The sequence below is a fragment of the Ursus arctos genome, unplaced genomic scaffold (assembly GCF_023065955.2).
Source record: "Ursus arctos isolate Adak ecotype North America unplaced genomic scaffold, UrsArc2.0 scaffold_23, whole genome shotgun sequence".
In the NCBI taxonomy this organism is placed as follows: Eukaryota; Metazoa; Chordata; class Mammalia; order Carnivora; family Ursidae; genus Ursus; species Ursus arctos.
In genome coordinates, this window is record NW_026622908.1 from 42,877,600 (window position 1) to 42,898,895 (window position 21,296).

Genomic DNA, 21,296 nt, shown 5'->3' on the forward strand with positions numbered 1-21,296 from the left:
TATTTCCTATGGAGATAGGAGAACAAAGGCCTTGTGTGAAAGATCTTGCTTAGGTAACAGAAACTGAAACACATAGGAGCCACAACTACCTGTCTCATGCCATGTATCCTGGGCCTTCTCTCTACTTCTCCTATATCCATAGGAATTAAGGAAACTCTTAACATGAGGGATGTCAGTGGTTTGCCTTCCTATTTGTCTCATTCTCTTCCCATATCCTGTGGGTACCTTCCTTTTGGTTGCCAGTACTGGAATTCAGCATGTTTCATCTCTGGTCCATTTTAGGCAGCTGACACTCGAGAGTTTGGGACCAAACTACATAAATCATTTCATGAGATCACCCAGCACCGATTTCTTCCCTACTGCTCATGTGAAATGAAGCAGGTAAGCATAAAGTAATAATCAGTACTTTGGTAGAAATCTTTCATATTGATGTGTGGGAACCCTGAATACAGGGTGGTTAGGTGCAGGTACTTTAGATTGCACAATCTGAGGTTATTCAGCAAGGAAGGCTGTGGTTTAGGAAAACTTTATATAATATAGTATTACACAGAGGTCAAGAGCATGGCTAGATGTTGCTCAAATTCCATTTCTGCCACTAACTTGTTTTGTAGTATTGTGGAAGCTATTTAATCTTTCTAAGCCTTAGTTTCTTTATCAATAAAATAGGAATGATGCATACCTAAGATGTTTGTTGTGAGGTTTGAATAAAATAATGTATGTAAAGTGCTGAGCACATAGCTACCATTACAATGGTGATGATATAGTGGAGTATTTATGTTTAGTTTTGTCTAATCAAAACCATACTTTTTTCACCTTTCTGGATGCTGGACATACAGAATTGCATTAGTTGGGGTCTCCACCCTCAAGGAGCTCAAACAGCTTCATCTGGTTTTGTGACAGACTCCTCTAGTGAGTGAAAAGAATCATAGCTGGGAAATTCTATATATCTCCAGATTTCAGGTATAGCTGATAAGAGTGTTCCAACTAAAGCCCACTCTTCTGGCTCTCTTGGTTCCAATCAGTAGGACTGGCTTTTGTGGAACTAAAGTGTAATATGAGAAAATAAAGATTAAGGGTGATATTATTATACAGTGGCTTCTAGAAGGCCAAGATGGTGACAGGAACTAGATTTACTCTCCTAACTGAAATAACAAAAATCCAGACACAACATATAAAACAATGGTTCTCAAGACATTGGGCGTCAATGAATAGGATAGTCTTTCCTGAGAAATGGAAAACAAATGAAGTGAGCCCTATGATTACCCTAACATACTGCCTAGAGAAAGTACAGAGGCCACTGAACAGGGAGAAGATATCTAGGCAAAGCCTAGTGGTCTCCCTGAGTTGAACAGATGAAGCTGGGAATTCCAGGATGCCAAGGCAGCTAAAGTTTTCAGGGTGGACTACCAGAAAAGAGAGAGCTCCATAGAGAATTCTGGGAGTCTGCAGGGTTCCTTCTCTATTATTCAGATGAGTATGGATCAGCTCATTCTTGTGAAGAAACTATTCAGGTAAAGAACCACACAGAAGGATTAGAGGGAATACTATGCAGAGCTTACACAGGGCCAGGAATAGTGCATATTTCCATCAACCAGAAAGGAAAGCTTTATAATTTATGGAGCATGATGAATACTAAGAAGAGACTTGCCTTGGGAATGAAGAAAAATTAAACCTCTACCTAATAAACACTCCCTTGGTCCTGCCTAACACAGCTTAAAAGCAGAAACAAGACATAGAGGGATCAAGTTGTTTCCAAGTAATTCAATAGCATCACAGAACAAAGGTCAAGAATATTTATAGGACTATTAGAAATATCCAGCACCCACCGTGGCAATATTCACAGTGCCTTGCATCTAATCAGAATTAACAGGCAGGGTGAGAAGCAGGAATGTACAACCCACAATGAAGAGAAAACTCAGTCAGTTGATCAATCAATCATTGAATCAAAATGGATCCAGAACTGACAAAGAAGACAGAATTAGTAGACAAAGACATTAAAAGAGTTATTATTATAGCTGTATTCACATATGTTCAGGAAGCTAGAGGAAAGACTGAATATATTAAGTAGAGATGTGGAAGGTATAAAAAAAACCCAAAACGAACTGTAAAGATGAAAACTATGATGTCTCCAAGGTGGAAATTACACTGAATAGTATGAATGGCACATTGGACACTTAAGGAGAAACAGCAGTAGAAACTATCTGAAATGAAACACAGAGATTTAAAATAATAATAATAATAATAATAGAGGTGCCTGGGTGGCTCAGTAAGTTAAGCATCTGACTTTTGATCTTGACTCAGTTTGTGATGTTAGGGTCATGAGATTGAGCTCTGCTTTGGGCTCTGTGCTCAGTGTGGAGTCTGGTTAAGATTTTCTCCCTCTCAGGACACCTGGGTGTCTTAGCCGGTTAAGTGTCTGCCTTTGGCTCGGGTCATGATCCCAAGGTCCTGGGATCAGGTCCCACATCGGGCTCCTTGCTCAGTGGGGAACCTGCTTCTCCCTTCTCCCTCTGCCTGCTGTTCCCCCTGCTTGTGTGCTGCCCCCCCCACATAATAAATAAATAAAATCTTAAAAAAAAAAGATTCTCTCCCTCTCAAACTAATGATGTAGTATATGTTGGCTAACTGAATGTAATATAAATAAATAAATAAAATAAAATAGCTTAATCTGTTAAAAAAAAAAGACTCCATTTCCCTCCCACCCCTCCCCATTCTACTCACCACCCGCACCCCCAGTCACACACGTGCATGCTCTCCCTCAAAAATAAATAAACTAATTAAAAGGGTGATATTTCTTTATAAATAATAAAAAACATAGAACATCTGTGAGTTATGGGACAGCTTCAGGTAGCCTAAATATATGTGCAGTTGGGGAATCTGAAGAAGAAATGGAGGCAGAAAATATATTTGAGGGAATAATGCCTGAAATTTTTCCAAATTTGATGGAATCTATAAACCCAGCAGATCTAAGACTCTTAAGAAACACCAAGCCCATGAAACGAAACTACACCAAGACACATCATAATTAAATTGGTTAAAACCAGTGGTAAAGAGAAAATCTTAAAAGCAAATGGGTGGGGAAAGCTCATTTACAAGGAAACAAAGATAAGGATTACAGAAAATTTCTCATCAGAAACAGTATAACCTAGAAGAAAATGGAGCAACATTTATAGTACTGAAGAAAAAACCTTCAACCTAGGATTCTTTACCTAACAAAAATATCTTAAAAAAAAAAAAGATGAAATAAGGACTTTTTCTGACATACAAGAGTTGAAAGAATTCATTATCAGCAGATGAGAAATATAAAGGAAGTCCTTCAAGTAGAAGAAAAGTGATACCAGCTGGAAACCTGAATCTACACAAAGTACTGAAAATGGTGACTAAATGGATAAATAGACTTTTTTTCTTATTTAATCTTTTTAAAACATAATTTTTTTTAAAAGATTTTATTTATTTGACAGAGACACAGTGAGAGAGGGAACACAAGCAGGGGGAGTGGGAGAGGGAGAAGCAGGCTTCCCGCTGAGCAGGGAGCCCGATGTGGGGCTCAATCCCAGGACCCTGGGATCATGACCTGAGCTGAAGGCAGACGCTTAATGACTGAGCCACCCAGGCGCCCCCATAATTAACTTTTTTTAAAAAAAGATTTTATTTATTTATTTGACAGAGATAGAGACAGCCAGCGAGAGAGGGAACACAAGCAGGGGGAGTGGGAGAGGAAGAAGCAGGCTCAGCGGAGGAGCCTGATGTGGGGCTCGATCCCAGAACGCCGGGATCACACCCTGAGCCAAAGGCAGACGCTTAACGACTGTGCCACCCAGGCACCCCTACCATAATTAACTTTTTAAAGCAAAAATAGTAATGTATTGTGAGGTTTATAACCTGTGGTGAAGTAAGCTGTATGACAACAACCACACAAAAACCAGGAGGAGAAAAATGGAAATATACTGTTGTAAGGACTTATACTGTATGTGGAGTGGTATAATGTTACTTGAAGGTAGACTGGTAACTTAAAGATGAAAGGAACCATCAAAATAATACAACAAGGAGTTGCAGCTATTGAGCCAAGTAAAGGAGATAAATAATAAAAATAATAAAAAATATTCAGCCCTCCAGAGAATGAGAAGACAAGCCACAGACTGGGAGAAAATAATTGCAAAAGACACATATGGTTAAAAGACTGTTATCCAAAATATACAAAGAACTTTTAAAACTCACAATAAAAAAAATTTAAAAACAGGCCAAAGACCTTAACAGACACCTCACCAAAGAAGACAGAAGATGGCAAATAAGCACATGAAAAGATGCTCCACATCATATGTCATCAGGGAAATGCAAATTAAAACAATGAGATAGGGGCGCCTGGGTGGCTCAGTCATTAAGCGTCTGCCTTCGGCCCAGGGTGTGATCCCAGGGTCCTGGAATCGAGCCCCACACTGGGCTCCCAGCCTTGCTTGGAGCCTGCTTTTTCCTCTCCCACTCCCCCTGCTTGTGTTCCCTCTCTCATTGGCTGTCTCTCTCTCTCTGTCAAATAAATAAATAAAATCTTTAAACAAAACAAAACAAAACAATGAGATAGCCCTACATACCTATACGATGGCCAAAATCTAGAATACTATCAATACCAAATGCTGGCAAGGATGTGGAACAATAGGAACTCTCATTCATTGCTGGTGGGAATGCAAAATGATACAGGTACTTTGGAAGGCAGTTTCGTAGTTTCTTAAAAAACTAAACGTACTCTTTACCATGTGATCCAATAATCATGCTCCTTGGTATTTAACCAAAGGAGTTAAAACTTAGGTTCACACAGAAACCTGCCCATGGATGTTTATAGCAGCTTTCTTAGTAATTGCTAAAACTTGACAGTAACCAAAATGTCCTTCAGCAGTGAATGGATAAATAAACTGTGGTCCATCCAGACGATGGAATATTATTTTACACTAAGGAGAAATGAGCCATCAAGCCATGAAAACACATGGAGGAGGCTTAAAGGCATATTATTAAATAAAAGAAGTAAATATGAAAAGGTTACATATTATATGATTCCAAGCATATGACATTCTGGAAAAGGCAAAATTATGGAGACAGTAAAAAGATGAGTGATTTCCAGGGGTTAAAGGGAAAGGAGGAATTCATATACAAAGCACAGAGGACTTTTAGGACAGTGAAACTATTCTTTATGATTCTGAAATGGTGAGTACGTGCTTTATACATTTGTCCAGAGCCATAGAATGTACAACACTAAGAGTAAACCCTAAGGTAAACTATGGACTTTGAATGATAATGATGTGTCAATGTAGGTTTATCATTTGTAACAAATGTACCACTCTGATGGGGGATTTTGATAATGGGAGAGGCTATACATATGTGGGGCAGAGGGCATATGAGAAATCTCTGTACCTTTTGCTCAGTTTTGCTATAAACTTAAAACTGCTCTAAAAAATAAAGTCTGTTTTTAAAAATAATCAAAAAGAGGGCAGAAAAAGAGGAAGAAGAAGAAAAGAGAACAAAGTACAGATGAGACAAATAGAAAGCAGCTAGCAAGATGATATATTTAAACTCAGCGATATCAATTATATTAAATGTAAATGGTCTTTACAACTATTTACATTAAAAGGCAGAGATTGTTAGATTGAGTAAAGCAAGAGAACTATATGCTGCCTAAAGGAATCCCGCTTTAAAATAAAGACAGAAATAGATTCAACATGTAAAAGGATAGAAAAAGATATACCATGCTTAAGATATATACCATAATATATCACTAATAAAAAGAGCACTGAAGAGGGGCACCTGGCTGGCTCAACTGGTACAGCATGCAACTCTTGATCTCAGGAATGTAAATTTGAGCCCCATGTTGGGTGTAGAGATTACTTAAAAATAAAATCTTTTTTTTTTTTAAAAAGCACTGAAGAGGCTATAAAGTAGATTTCAGAGCAAACAATATTACTAGGGACAAAGAGGGTCATTTCATAATGACGAGTACAATACAGTGAGTACAATGTAATGAAGATAATAGCCCCAAATATTCATGAAACTTTTGAGAGAAATTTAAAATAAATGAAGAAAACTGGTAGAATTGTAAGGAGAAATAGACAAATCCACAATTATATTTGGAAATTTCAACATACTTCTATTGACAATTGATAGAACACCTAGTCAGAAAATCAGTAAGTCTATGGAAGTCTTAAGTAACACTATGAATTAACTTGACCTAACTGATATTCTTTTTTTTTTTTTTAAAGATTGTATTTATTTATTTGACAGAGACAGCCAGCGAGAGAGGGAACACAAGGAGGGGGAGTGGGAGAGGAAGAAGCAGGCTCCCAGTGGAGGAGCCTGATATGGGGCTCAATCCCAGAACTCCGGGATCATGCCCTGAGCCGAAGGCAGACGCTTAACGACTGCACCACCCAGGCGCCCCTGACCTAACTGATATTCTTAAAACACCCTGCCCAACCACAGCAGAATATTCTTCTCAAGTACAAAAGGGACATTTAACAAGATAGACCATATTCTGAGACATCAAATACATCTCAATAAACTTTTAAAAGAATTCAAGTCATATAAAGTATGTTTTTGACCACAGTAGGATTTAAGTAAAATCAATGACAGAAGGATATCTAGAAAATTCCAAATATTCAGAAATTAAATGACACACTTATAAATAACCCATGTGTCAAACACAAAATCAAAAATTAGAAAAAAATTTAATTTAAATGGAAATGCAAATTACCAAAATCTGTGAGCTGTCTCTAAAGCAGTACTTAGAGAGAAAAATGCCTCTATTAGAAAAGAAAAAGATCCCAAATCAATGATATCAGCTTTCCAACTTAAACTAAAGCAAGAAGAGCAAATTAAACACAAACAGAAGTTAAATAATAAAGTTAGAGTGGAAGTCAGTAAAATAGAAAACAGGAAAACAGTAGGGAAAAATGAATGAAACTTAAAGGTGGTTCATTGAGAAGATTAATAAAATTGATAAACATTTAGCCAGACTAATCAGGATAAAAGAGAGAAGATACAAATTTCTACTATTAGAAATTAGAGAGGTGACATCAGATGTTAAAAGGATTATCAGGGGCTATTATGAACAACGTTAATAGTTGTTATCATATGTTACATGTTAAATGTCATATCAGTAAATCTGACAACTTAGATTAAATGGACAAATTCCTTGAAGGAGGGGCGCCTGGGTGGCACAGTCGTTAAGCGTCTGCCTTCAGCTCAGGGCGTGATCCCAGTGCTCTGGGATCGAGCCCCACATCGGGCTCCTCCACTAGGAGCCTGGTTCTTCCTCTCCCACCCTCCTGCTTGTGTTCCCTCTCTCGCTGGCTGTCTTTCTCTCTGTCAAATAAATAAATAAAATCTTTAAAAAAAAATTCCTTGAAGGAAAGAAATTACTAAAGTTCACTCAAGAAGAAATAGCTCTGGGGGCACCTGGGTGGCTCAGTTGGTTAGGCATCTGTGTTCAGCTTAGGTCATGATTCCAGAGCCCGTGTCAGGCTCCATGCTCAACGGGGAGTCTGCTTCTCCCTCTCCCTCTGCTCCTCCCTCCACCCCCTCCCCACCTCTTCCTCCCACTCAGTTCCTCTCCCTGCTCATGTGTGCTCTCTCTCTCAAACAAATAAACAAAATCTTTAAAAAAAAAAAAAAGAAGAAGAAATAGCTCTATATACCTGGTCTATTATACCTATGTCTATTAAAGAGATGGACTTTTTAGTTAAAAACCTTACCTTAATATTGAGAATATTTTAAAACTCTCAAAATTTAAGCATAGGAAAACAACCCAGTTTTTAAAATGGGCATAAGATTTGAACACACATTTCACAAAAGGAGATACACAAACAGCAAATAAACGTAGAAGAAAAGCACTTAACATTAGTCATTAGGGAAAATGCAAGTCAGAAGCACAATTTCACACCTGCTTGGAATAAAAAGACTGATCATACCAGGTATTGGCAGGGATGTGGAGGAACTAGAACTCTTATACCCTATTTGTAGGAATAAAAAGTGGTACAATCTGGGGCGCCTGGGTGGCTCAGTTGTTGGACGTCTGCTTTCGGCTCAGGGCGTGATCCCGGCGTTATGGGATTGAGCCCCACATCAGGCTCCTCCAGTGTGAGCCTGATTCTTCCTCTCCCACTCCCCCTGCTTGTGTTCCCTCTCTCGCTGGCTGTCTCTCTCTGTCAAATAAATAAATAAAATCTTAAAAAAAAAAAAAAGTGGTACAATCACTCTGGGGAACAGTTTGGTAGTTTCTTAAAAAGTTAAATATATACATCATACGATCCAGCCATTCTACTCCTAAGTATTAACCTAAGCGAAATGAAAATATATGTCCACACAAAATTTTATATACTAATGTTCATGGCATCTCTGTCATATAACCCCAGACTGAAAACAACCCAGTGTCAGCAGGTAAATGGATAAACACATGGTTCATTCAGTGGAATGCTACTTGTCAATGAAAGGAATGAACTGTTGATGTACACCGTAACATGAGTGAGTCTCGAAATAGCCATCCTGAATGAAAAACCTTGAAATATTGGATCAGGTGTGATAGCACCCGGGGGGGGGGGGGACCCTGAAATACAAGAGTACATACTGTTTGATTGCATTTATATAAAATTTTTCAAAATGCCAACTAATCTTTACTGACAGATTAGTGGTTGCTTAAAGATGGGAGGTATAAGAGTTGGAGGGAATGATTATGAAGGTCAGAGGATATGTTTGAGGGGGATGGATGTGTTCATTATCTTGATTGGGGTAATGGTTTCACAAATATGTATATATGCCCGGACTTACATAATTGTACATTTTATATAAATGCAGTTTATTGTAAGTATGTAAGTCATATTCCAATAAAGCTGCTATAAAAAATTACAGATACTGTTTCTGACACAATAATAGGCCCTTTTGCACTTCTGTTTCCTCCCTGTCCTACTTTAGTTTGCCTGATTGGATGGGGAAGTTCAGGTGCCTAGACACCCAAGGATCACAGCATCTCATCGATTTGTTTATTCTCCTCTGCTTTGTAGTTAGGCTAGAGGATGGGAGTGAAATCCCTATAAATGCTCCCTTCACCACACCTTTTATGTACCTTCTAGGAGGCACATTCCTGGGAATGCATCTGCCATTCCCTTCAGCTAGTTAACTGCAAATACTCTTGCTGGTTTCCCTCCAACTTGGAAAGCTGTTGCCCACAGCTTGAACAAACTAATTTCCACAAATTTCATCGTTTAAAAATACCAAAATTTATTATCTCACGGTTCTGGGGTCCAGAAGTCTGAAATCAGGGCACATGGGTGGCTAAATTGGTTAGGCTTTGGAGTCTTTGATCTCACCTCAGGTCTTGATCTCAAGCCCAGCATGGAGACTGTTTAAAAAAAAAAATAAAAAAGAAGTAGTCTGAAATCAAGGTTTTAGGAGAACCATGCTCCCTCTAAAGGCTCTAAAAATCCTTCCATTCCCCTATGAGCTTCTGGTGGCTCCAGATGTTCCTTGGCTTGTATCCACAACACTCTAGTCTCTGCCTCTATCTTCAACACATGGCCTTTTCCTATGTCTCTCAGATTTCCCTCTGCCTCTTTTATTATAAGGACACCTGTCATTGGATTTATGGCCTACTCTAAATCCATGATGATCTTATCTTGAGATCCTTAATTACTTTTGAAAAGACCTTTTTTCCAAGTAAGGTTACATTTACAGGTTCTGGGGGTCAAGACGTGGACATACCTTTTTGGGAGCCACTGTTCCATTCACTACAGCCATCCACACCTTCAGATTTCTAGGAATGGGTTCAGTGTAAGGCATGTGCCATTATCATAGGACCTAGGATATATGAGTAGGATCTAGAAGTGTTTCATCCTGTGAAGACCTTTTGCTTGGGCCTCCCTGATACCCCAGTGAGATCTCAAAAGGAAATGATCTGACCTCTTTTGCCCCATTCTGTTGCCATAGTGATGCCTCATAGCCTCAGGGCCATTCATAGCCCAGTTAATTTGGCAGATGGCTAGTGAACTCAAGGTCTTACTCAGTAGTCCTACGTCTTGGAAGGAAGGAACATTCATTGAATCCTTAATCTGTGCCAAGATTTCCACTTTAATATCAAAAAGATCCTACAAAATAAGTTGTAGTTTTCCCATTTTATAGATGAAGAAACTGGTTAGAGAACTTTCCTAATTTGCTTAGGATCACATAGTCTGCAAATGTCAAGGCGAGGCTTTACACTGAGGTCTCCTGGTTCCAAAGCCTAGTAACATTGTTACCATATAGGACTGGTATAGGAAAGTTCCACACCATATAGCCCAGGAAAAATGAGTGATCAGAGGCACTCCTGAGCAGAACCTCTGCTTCTGAAAGATCCTGTTTCCCTCTGGTGACGTCCTTTTAGAGATAAATAACTTGTTAGTGGCACAAGAGTGGCACCCAGTGGCTTCAGCTAAAAACTACAAGATCAATGATAGGTCAAATTCTTTTACCTCTGGACCAGTCCCTCAGTTTGCACTTTATTTATTTATTTATTTATTTATTTTAAAGATTTTATTTATTTATTTGACACAGAGACAGCCAGTGAGAGAGAGACAAGCAGGGAGAGTGGGAGAGGAGGAAGCAGGCTCCCAGCAGAGGAGCCTGATGTAGGGCTCGATCCCAGAACACCAGGATCATGCCCTGAGCCGAAGGCAGACGCTCAACGACTGAGCCACCCAGGCGCCCCTCAGCTTGCACTTTAAAACAAAGTAGAGGGGCGCCTGGGTGGCTCAGTCGTCAAGCATCTGCCTTCAGCTCAGGGCATGGTCCCAGGGTCCCAGGATTGAGCCCCACATCGGACTCCCTGCTCCACTGGGAGCCTGCTTCTTCTTCTCCCACTCCCCCTGCTTGTGTTCCCTCTCTCACTGGCTGTCTCTCTGTCAAATAAATAAATAAAATCTTTTTTAAAAAATAAAAATAAAGTAGAAAGCTAAACTCTTGAATAATATAAAATATAACAATCTATGGCTATTATATAGTTCATGGAGAAGTAGAAGAAATGAGAGAATATGTATTTAGAGTTTTATAGAATATATTTAGAAGGCCATGCCAAGAGTGGAAATTTATAACCTGTGTTGGAACACAGGACAGTGGGCCATGAAGAAATAGACAAGGTAGTTCTCCAGGGTTAGTATCACAGAAATGTGTAGCAGCTGAGAACATAAACCCATAATAAACAAGAGCAGTAACAGGGGGAAGTAATTTTGTTAGGAAAGGTATTGTTTTCCGGGAGGGGAGGGGTAGACCAGAATCAAATGTCTCCGTGTTAAATCCAAAGAGGTGTATCCCAGACATCAGGCTGTCTCATCTGGGGGAACTGATGATGAATGAAGGGTATCCAGGATTCCTCTAAGGTTGAGAGCTTAATATCTGAGTGTGGGTATTTCCTTGGTGATACCAGTTTCGGGATAGGAGAAAGGTTTCTCTAGTACATGAGATTTTCCAGGCAAGAATGAAGAAAAAGAATAAACTTTCTCTCAAAGAAGAAAAAAAAAGTGTCTGGAAATTTTTTTAGTGCTGTGTCTTTTTTTCACACCATCAGGGCCACCTTTACCCTTCTGTATTCCTTGGAATGTACTTAGAAGTTAAAACTTGATTTAGTAAATAATACATCATAAGAGTATTTTTTATTGAGTTACACTTAACATACCATAAAATCTACCATTTTAAATTGTACGATTCAGTGGCTTTAAATATATTCACTGTGTTATGCAACAGTCACCACTAAATTCCACAGTATCTCCATCATGCCAAGAAGAAACCCTGTACCTATTTGTAGTCAGTCCCAATTCCCCTCCTCCTATCCCCTGGCAACCGCCAGTCTACTTTCTGTCTCCATGGATTTGTCTATATTGGGTATTCCATGTAAATGGAATCACATAATAGGTAGCCTTTTGTGTCTGGCTTCTTTCACTAAGCAAAATGTTTTTAAGATTCATCCATGTTGTGACATGTGACAGTGCTTAATTCCTTTTTATGGCTGGATAATATCCTTTTGTGTGGATATACCACATTTTTTTCTGTCCATTCACCAGTTGGTGGACATTGTGTTATTTGCATTTTGGGTGATTATGAGTAATGCTGTGAACATTTATGGGTGGACATATGTTTGTAATTCTCTTGGTTATATATCTCGTAGTAGAATTGCTGGGGTGTACGATAACTCTTATGTTTATTTTTTTTCTTTTTTAAAGAATTTACTTTTAAGTAATCTCTACACCCACCATGGGGCTCGGACTCACAACCCTGAGATCAAGAGTCACACGCTTTACTGACTGAGCCAGCCAGGCGCCCCACTATATTTAACTTTTTGAGGAATTTTCAAACTACTTTCCAAACTCACCATTTTACTTTCCCACCAGCAATGTGTAATGGTTCTGATTTTTCCACATCTTCCTGGTGGTATTGTCTATTATTACTGTTGTTATTATTCTTACTACCACCATCCCATTAGGTATAAAGTATCTCATAGTGGTTTTGATTTGCATTTCCCTAATGAATAATGATGTTGAGCATCTTTTCATGGGTTTGTTGGCCATTTGTATCTCTTCTTTGGAGAAAGGTCTCCAAATCTATGAAACCCATTTTTTAAAAAAGACTTTATTTATTTATTTGACATGAGAGAGAGGACACAAATAGGGAGAGTGGCAGGCAGAGGGAGAGGGAGAAGCAGGCTCTCCGCTGAGCAGAGAGCCTGATGTGATGCAGGGCTTGATCCCAAGACCCTGGGATCATGACCTGAGCCAAAGGCAGATGCTTAACCAATTGAGCCACCCAAGTACCCCAAGCCCATTTTTAATTAGGCTGTTATTTTATTGTTGAATTATAAGAGTTCTTTATTCTGGATACAATGCCCTTATCAGATACGATTTGCAAATATTTTCTCCCATTCTTGTGAGTTGTTTTCACTTTCTTTATAGTACCCTTTGAAGCACAAACGTTTTTAATTTTGATGAAGAGGATGTCTATTTTTATGTACTTGTATTCTTGAAAAACAAGAAGCTAAGAGGATTGGGTTCTGATCCTAGTAAGAACTTTTGTTTCTCTGTGCAAACTGAACCAAGTGTGGCAAGCCTTTGAAAGGCTACAAAAGACCACAAAATGTGCCCTATGGCTTCCCAGGTTTGACCTCAGTCAGTTATATGTTAAGCACTTACCTGTGCAAGGTACACTATGCTAAATATATATATATATATATACACATATACACTATGTAAAGGGATGCAGGCACAACGAACCGTACCTTTCAAGGAATTTAAAGTGTGGGAAATGGGGCGCCTGAGTAGCTCAGTTAAACGTCTGACTCTTGATTTCGGCTCAGGTCATGATCTCAGGGTCATGAGATTGAACCCTGCGGAGGGCTCTGCGCTGGGCGTGGAGCCTCCTTAAGATTCACTCTCTCCCTCTACCCCCCCCCCACTTGTGTGCACTCTCTACATACCTAAATAAATACATAAAATCGTTTTTAAAAATAATGTGGAAAACACACACATAAAAATGATAAACAAGGGCAGGCAGTGCATCTTCAGAGCCCAAGGAGTGGGGCAGATGGTAAGCAAGCGACCAGAGTCTGGAGGAGGAAGGAAATGCCTGGTGTGCCTGGAATGAGCTGCAAAGGCTCTGACAGAAGAAGCCTTGATTGGGGCTGGGTAGGGGGACTCACATGAGCCAGGAAGAAGTAAGGGAGAGTTCCAGGTGAGGGAAGACAGCCCTGTGAGGTCAACAAAGCCACCAGGCACACTTGTCTCACTGGGGCTTTTTCATGTTCCTGCAAAACTCACTTAGTACTTCTGATTTTTAAAGCAGCTGCTCCCAGAGAAAAATGCAGAGCAGAGCACAGAGGACGCACATGAGGACAGCAGCCTGGAGCTCCTTGCAGGTAAGGTTTCAGCTTTTCAGGTGACCACCGCACCAAAGCTCAGAAGTAAAAATGTTGACTTCAAGCTTTCAAACTGCACCTTCTACCACAGCAAAATCCTGGGATTTGGTTGGCTCCCACCGCTACTAGGGGTGTTCTGGGGCAGCAGGGGGCATTCTCTCCCCAAAGCTGGTATGACAGAACTAGAAATTCCTCATAAAGTTTGTGTAGTTAAAGATAGTTGCACATGAAGGGGGAGGGTCCTGAATCTAGTTCATTGCTTTGTGTCTTCTCTCAATCATTAGTGCTGATAATGCAGCTCTCCCTGGTTTTGGTTACTACTCTGTTTGGGGCTCTGGAGGTTACTCTTGGGTGCAGAATACCACCTCAGCCTTTATGTATGTTATGGGGAGTTGTTGTGATATGATTATACTGGTCTTTTCCTCACTCCCTCCAACACTTACACACCTTCAGACCCAGCAGTGGCAGAGGGATGTGTGTATGGTTGGAAATCACTGTAGCCACTCATGCCTGAGCCTGATAGTGCAGGTGCCAGGCAATATTCTGAGGTTTTAATGATTTTTAAAAATTTATTTATTTGGGGGCAAGAGGGGGCAGGCACAGGGGGAGGGGCAGAGGAAGAGAGAGAAACTTAAGCAGACTCCCCCACTGAGTGCAGAGCCCGATGTGGGGCTCAATCTCACAACGCTGAGATCATGACCTGAGCTGAAATCAAGAGTCAGATGCTTAACTAAGCCACCCAAGCACCCTGATTCTGAGCTTTTAAAATGCATTAATGGTCTTAATTCTCAAAACAATCCTATGAGGTAGTGTTATGATTCTCATTTTGCAGATGTATCAGTAAAATTACTGAAGGTCACACAGGTAGTAATTGGGAGAGCCAGAATTCAAACCCAGGTAGCCTGGCTCCAGTCTGTCTCCAAGAGCCAAGACTAGCAGGGATGCACTGTCAAAACAGTACCTGGGCTTGAGGGAATTTGGGGACTGACTTTAGCACCTATACTTTGTTGGTAAAATTCCTTTCCAGGGTCACAAACACAACATGCTGCATGTTGTCCAGACTTAGGCCTAAGAGGTGTTCCTGAATCATTCTATCAGTTGAACCTTGTTTTAAATGTTGTGGGGGCTGTTGTTATTGAAAAGAACCCTGCAGTGAAGGCTTGTATAAAGCAAAGGATCTATTTCTATAAATTTAGATTTGGAGATTTAAAAGAATGGATACAATTCAGTATTTATGCAGTGAAGAGTAAAAAAGGAATTTCTTTCTTTCTCTAGAAGGAAGAAATTAACAGTTTACCCAGCACCTTCTGTGGACCCAGGGGGATGCTATACTTTGCTATACTCTGACAGTGGTCGCCTTCAGCATGGGCAGCATTGGTCCCATTTCACAAGAGACAAGCCAGGCTCAGAGGTTGCTTTGCAGGAGGATAATCTGAATTTCAGCCTATGCGTTCTCCACTGTACCATATAAGCCTTAATATCTAGGTATTCATAGTCTGGTGGAACCCCCTGGAAGACTGGGTGAGCTGCTCTGCTTTAAAAGCTGCAGCTGTAGTCACCATCAATCCTATGTTCCACGTGGGCAGTTCTGCTAAAGAAAATCACTGAAAGTTGGATGATGCCACCACATATCCATGTTCTATTCACTGGATAGCCTTCAGCTATCAGTCCTTTATGTTGTCTTACTGGCCTTCTCGTCAGTTGCTGGGAAGAAGGGAAGCTAGAGGGGAGAGGGAGAGTCTTAAGCAGACTCCATGCTCAGCACAGAACCCCATGTGGCGCTCAATCTCATGACTCTGAGATAACCACCTGAGCCGAAACCAAGAGTCAGATGCTAACCGATTGCACCACCCAGGTGCCCCATGATTCTTCCTGTTTCTAATTTGACTTTAAGCCACTCCTTTGACAGAATAATCTAAAATACAAAATTAACAATACATCCCCAATGCTTATTAAAGTTCTTCACTTATTTTCGACAGATAAAAATCCATTTCTGTCTTCTGATCCCTTCAGATTCATCTCCTAGCCCCCCCCCCCATTTTGCATTTCATATGGGATATAAATTAATGCCTTTGGGTTTTTTCATCTTTCTACCTGGAATTCCTTTCCCTTGTTGGTCTGGCCTATTTCTCTTCATCCTTTAAAACCCAGCTCAGACATCTTCTCAGGGAAACCTTTCTTCACCTCTAGGGATGGTTAGTAGCTTCTTTCTCTGTTCTATCCCTGGGCTTTGTACACACTTCTGCATCCCTCCCAGCATTTGTGAGCTTCACCCAGGAACAGCTCTTTGAGCTACATTCCCAGGACCTGCTCAGAAAGAATCTATGGGTACAAACTCATTTTAAATTTGCACAAGTCCATCAGTTAATAGTAGGGAGAATGCCAGTGGGCACTGCTCAATGCACCATGAGCTACGAGGAGAGGCGAGGCTGGCTTTCGGGCAGGGGGATCACAGCTTGGCAGGGAGGGAGGAGCTGGATAGTGCAGCCTCCAGAGAAATCTGAGCAGTGAATGAGTGGGCGCGAGCCCAAGTAGGACTGAAACCATTCTGCTGCCTCAGCCTGAAATGCCCAGATTTTGATCTGGACAGACCTGATTGAAAGGAATTTGAGGTGGGAGGGCTAAGAGCCGGACCTGTTCCTCCCTTTCCCCCGCACCAAGGGCCTTTCTAGCACAGGGCCGTGGGCGCAAGGTAAGGGGTCTTATTTTCGCCCAGGGACCAGCGGGCAAGTGGAAAACAAGAGGCTCAAGAGGGGCAGCCTCCGGCAGGGCAGGAAAGAGACGCGAGCCTTCCACCCTGCCAGGTCCCCGAGACAGTCAGAGGCCGCCGCATGCCGCACGAAGCCCACAGACGCCTCCCTGACGCCTTGCGGGAGCAGGGCGAGCCCTGGGGGCGGCCTAGAGGTAACCGGGCGAGGGCCGCGCAGGGGAGGGCGCAGCCAGAAGGCGGAGACGGCCGCTGTCGATGGGTCCTCACTCCGGGCTGCCTTTCCTCCCGCAGGACTCGCTCTGGCAGCAGGAGGTCTCCAATCTATCCGAGTGGCTGAGCCCCGGCCCTGAGCCCTAAGCTGGGGTGCCCCCCCAACCCCCGTGCTTCCATGCCTGCCCGGCAGCTGTTGGGGCCGCGTGTTGTCTGTTGTTCAATAAACCTGCTCTACGCGCGCAGCTTCTGCTTAAGCGTTGGGGGCAAGGCCAGGGGCGGGACGCCCGCGCTGCCGGATGACGTCACCGGCGCTTCCGGCAGGCGCGGGTCGGGCGGCTGCGGGATCGCGTCACTGGTGCGCGCCGCGGGTCCGGGCGCGATGGCGGCGCTGGGCGGGGATGGGCTGCGCCTGCTGTCGGTGTCACGGCCGGAGCGGCAGCCCGAGTCGGCGGCTCTGGGCGGTCCAGGCCCTGGGCTGTGCTGCTGGGTGTCAGTGTTCTCCTGCCTCAGCCTTGCCTGCTCCTACGTGGGCAGCCTCTACGTCTGGAAGAGTGAGCTGCCCAGGTGCGGGGGCTGCGCGCGCGGCCGGAACCCGCGCTTCCGCGAGGCGGGGCTGTGGGCGGAGCTTGGGTGAACCGGGGGCGGGGCCGCGCTGCGCAGAGGAGGCTGTGGGTCCCCAGAACTTACTGTTCCCTCCGTAGGGACCACCCTGCCGTCATCAAGAGGCGCTTCACTAGCGTCTTGGTGGTGTCCAGTCTGTCGCCCCTCTGCGTGCTACTCTGGAGAGAACTCACAGGCATCCAGGTGCGAAGGAGGCGGGGCAGAGGGCAAGGCGGGCAGGGTCTCCAGGGTCTTTAGGGGAGAGAGAGCAAGACTGATGCCTCCTTTCCTGTGGCTCAGCCAGGCACATCCCTGCTCACCCTGATGGGCTTCAGGCTGGAGGGCATTTTCCCAGCAGCACTGCTGCCCCTGCTGCTGACCATGGTGAGTGCTCTTGTATTTTTCTGTTATAGCGTGACGTTCCTTTCCTTGGCCTTTTTTCCTTATCTTCATTGTGTCCATCTTTTGGTTGATGGGCAACAGAAATTGAGATGGTCCTTGGCCCTCGGGTATGCTTGGGTAGGAAATCCTGGCTGAGAACAGGAGGCTCAATCAAAGTCTCATGAGGCCTTTTCTGAGCAAGAGTAATGGATTTTGGCTTAAGCCTTTCCTTTGATCGCCCGTTTCTCTGTCCCCAGATCCTTTTCCTGGGCCCACTGATGCAACTTTCTATGGATTGCCCATGTGATCTGGCAGATGGGTTGAAGGTTGTCTTAGGTGAGTCCTTAGGGTTGAGGGGAAAAGTAGGCACAGGCAGCCCAGCTCAGTGGAGAAAGGGATTAGGTGGGCTTGTGGTGGGACTTGGACATGAGATGTAGATGTTCTCTGTTTCTTTATCAGTAAAATGGGAACATGTAGCAGATGGCCTGTAAGAATTGGTTTCTGACATCCGAGGAGGCCCCTAGGAAGCCCCAGCAGTACTTGTATGTGGACTAAAGAACGTTGTTCTTCCTAACATTTGGCTTCTTCAAATCAGAGCTGGTCTTGAGTTCTGATTTTGATGTTTCCAGAACTTACTACCAGGATATCCTGCCTCAGCTACTAATACTTGTCCTTTCAGTCCTCTTGAAACATTGTTTTATACTGGGTGTGATAACAAAGCTTGACCCTTACCTGTTCCTCAGGAGTATTGATGCCTAACCTGAGTTTGGCCAGGGAAAGGTTGTGGAAGAGGGGCCCCTGGGGCCTCTAGGATCTCTTTGTTCAATAGCTAATCACTAATTCCTGGTCCTGAATTCCCTCCCTAGCCCCTCGTTCCTGGGCCCGCTGCCTCACAGACATGCGTTGGCTGCGGAACCAAGTGATTGCGCCCCTGACAGAAGAACTGGTATTTCGGGCCTGCATGCTGCCCATGTTAGCACCATGCACGGGCCTGGGCCCTGCCGTGTTCACCTGCCCACTCTTCTTTGGAGTTGGTGAGTTTGTCTAACCTGGTCCTGTTGAGATGTTCCCAGCATGGGAGCCAAAAATGGGGCTTGGAGCAAGGGTGCAGCCTATAAGGCAGTCGTAGAGGAATGTGACGTGGTTCTTGCCTTCCTCCCAGCCCATTTTCACCACATTTTTGAGCAGCTTCGTTTCCGCCAGAGCAGCGTGGGGAGCATCTTCTTATCTGCAGGTGAGTCCTAGAAAGCTTGCCTGGGGCAATCCTGGGTTGGGGTGTGTAAGGGTGTCCCTGATAGCCATTCTGGAGGAAGACTTGGGACAGAGGGTTGTAGTATTAGAAGGGCCCCTGGCCATGGGAGTTGGGGTGTAGAGGACAGCTATAGGTCCTGGGGCAGGCAGCCAGTGCCCTCAGGGGGACGGGGATGTCTCTGGCTGATGGGCATGCAGTGCTGGGGCAGGAAGAACATGCAGGTGTCGTCACTCGAGGCCTCCCCGTCTCCAGCGTTCCAGTTCTCCTACACAGCTGTCTTCGGTGCCTACACTGCTTTCCTCTTCATCCGCACAGGTTGGTCCTCAGTCTCTCATGGGTCGTTCCCCCCCCCCGGGGGGGCTCAGGGGCCCACAGGAGTGGGTGGGAGAATGGGAATGTTGTGTTTGTTGTAGGAGTGACAAGTTTCTTCCACTGTGGTCTCTGAGACAGGCAGAGCCAGGGCTTTCATTCTGGTGAGGTCTGAGAGGTGGAAGGGAGCAGAGGCCATGTGGTGTGTGGGCGGTCACCGATCTCCTATTTCAGGGATGTGGGTGATTAGCCCTGGAAGGGCCCTGGGAGGTGGTGGGGATGCTCCAAGAACTGCTCTGTCTCCCCTCCCTAGGACACCTGATTGGGCCGGTCCTTTGCCACTCCTTCTGCAATTACATGGGCTTTCCTGCCGTGTGTGCAGCCCTGGAGCATCCGCAGAGGCGGCCCCTGCTGGCAGGCTATGCTCTGGGTGTGGGACTCTTCCTGCTTCTGCTCCAGCCCCTCACGGACCCCAAGCTCTACGGCAGCCTTCCCCTTTGTGTGCTTTTGGAGCGAGCAGGGGACTCAGAGGCTCCCCTGTGCTCCTGACCCATGCTCCTATGAACTCTCATGGGCTCCCCAGCCCCTCCCCATCAAGGGGTACTGCAGGGGAGGAGCTGGCTGGGGTCCCCGAGATCTCAGGAATTTTTGTAGGGGATTGAAGCCAGAGCTAGTTGAATCCCAGGGACCAAGAGAAAGGAGCAGATATCCAAAGGGTGCAGCCCCTCTCCAAAGGAGGTTGAGGAGCAGCTGGGAGTGAGGGGACGAGGGGCAGGTCCCAGGAGCCGTGCACTCCCTTCCTCACTTTGGACTGCTGCTTTTCTGAGCTCCTCTGCCCCCCTCTGCCTCTGAAAAGCTGCTCGGGGGTGGAATTTACAAAATCCCTCCCCCTCAACTTCCCAGGGTTTTCTCATTGTCTTTTTGCATCAGGACTTTGTATTGAGATATTAAAGAGATTTAACTTGGGTAACACGGCTTTGGACCTTTGGGAATCAATCTATTTGGGGTCTTATGAGTGTGCCCACCACTTTTCTTGACTACTTTGAACACTAACCTCTGGGCAGTTCAGCCTGGTAGGCACAGTTCCCTGAAGTAAAGGACAGGATGGGGTCCTCTGGCTGCCTTGGGTCTGTAGCTTCCACCTTTCTTAGCCATGCCCCAGGTCCTAGCACAGGTGGACCTGGGACTGCAGATGCCACGTGTGAACTCAGCTCAGCCTAGGGCCTGTTGGCTCCCAGAATCAGGGAATGGAACTTAGGGCCCTGACCCCAGTGATGGAGCCTCCAACCTGTGTCCCGCGACAGGGTAGAGGGTTGACTGTGGGCGCTCCACCAGGACCTCCCCAAAATTTACCAACCTCACCTTACACAAGGGAGAATAAACAGGTTCAAAATGGGAGAGGAACCAGCTCAGGGTCACCTGGGAGTAGAGGCTTTTCTGGCATGGACCTCTGCCACTGTGCTGCTAGTCTGGTCCCTAAAAGAATTTAGAACAAAGACTGCAACCCTAAGAGCAGCAAGGGCCCTGCTGAGCAACACTGGAACTCAAGGTTCTTTCTTAGAACTTTCTAGTGTTCTATCTATAGCCCTTCCTCTTGTTTTTCGAATGGTTTTCATTCCCCTGCCCCAGGGAATTTAACTTTTAAAAGAATATTGTGTTTTGAGGTCTCACTCTAGACTAGAGGAGGTTGTCCCAAGTTCCGTCCCGAGGCTGGTGGCTGAAAGGAGACAGGTGTGCAGTCACTCCCCAGGGCACCCCCAGTTTGGCTGAGACTACACTACATTCACCTGGATCTAAAGTCTGTCGTCATAATCACATACCTACCTTGCTGTGGAAAGCTCTCCTGTCTTCTGGCCTGTGTAGCAGCTGTGGGGGAGGCACAGAGGGTGAGCACGGCCCTGTTTTAGAGGCCCTGTTTT

At 44.2% G+C, this 21,296-nt stretch overlaps 2 protein-coding genes across 9 annotated transcripts in view; both read left to right on the forward strand.

The window, feature by feature from the left end:
- Window positions 1–17,169, forward strand: part of TOP6BL (TOP6B like initiator of meiotic double strand breaks) — a 99,129-nt gene extending 81,960 nt beyond the window's left edge. Inside the window, exons 13-15 of the mRNA XM_057317429.1 lie at window positions 283–381; window positions 13,837–13,912; window positions 16,629–17,169. Of these exons, the coding sequence (XP_057173412.1) occupies window positions 283–381; window positions 13,837–13,912; window positions 16,629–16,972 (519 nt within the window). The 3' untranslated portion in view covers window positions 16,973–17,169. The remainder of the gene's footprint in view (window positions 1–282; window positions 382–13,836; window positions 13,913–16,628) is intronic.
- A 16-nt stretch (window positions 17,170–17,185) lies between these two features.
- On the forward strand, window positions 17,186–20,347 carry RCE1 (Ras converting CAAX endopeptidase 1). 8 transcript variants are annotated; one of them, XM_026483098.4, is made up of 8 exons: window positions 17,186–17,399; window positions 17,537–17,639; window positions 17,736–17,819; window positions 18,074–18,152; window positions 18,683–18,850; window positions 18,979–19,050; window positions 19,266–19,383; window positions 19,691–20,347. In XM_026483098.4, the coding sequence occupies exons 1-8, from the start codon at window positions 17,215–17,217 to the stop codon at window positions 20,037–20,039; spliced, it is 1,158 nt and encodes a 385-aa protein (XP_026338883.2). In that variant the 5' UTR covers window positions 17,186–17,214; the 3' UTR covers window positions 20,040–20,347. The 8 variants fall into 8 exon arrangements, with proteins under 8 accessions (XP_026338883.2, XP_026338887.2, XP_026338884.2 ...); XM_026483102.4 differs by having other exon boundaries at window positions 19,277–19,383; XM_026483099.3 differs by having other exon boundaries at window positions 19,305–19,383.
- Window positions 20,348–21,296: the final 949 nt, after the last annotated feature.

Bases quoted from the DNA above. Each gene is read 5' to 3' on its own strand.
- RCE1 (XM_026483098.4), top strand. From the start codon at position 17,215: ATGGCGGCGCTGGGCGGGGATGGGCTGCGCCTGCTGTCGGTGTCACGG. The intron at 17,640-17,735 runs GTGCGAAGGAGG...CCTGTGGCTCAG, and splicing joins GAGAACTCACAGGCATCCAG to CCAGGCACATCCCTGCTCAC. The intron at 19,384-19,690 runs GTTGGTCCTCAG...TCCCCTCCCTAG, and splicing joins TTTCCTCTTCATCCGCACAG to GACACCTGATTGGGCCGGTC.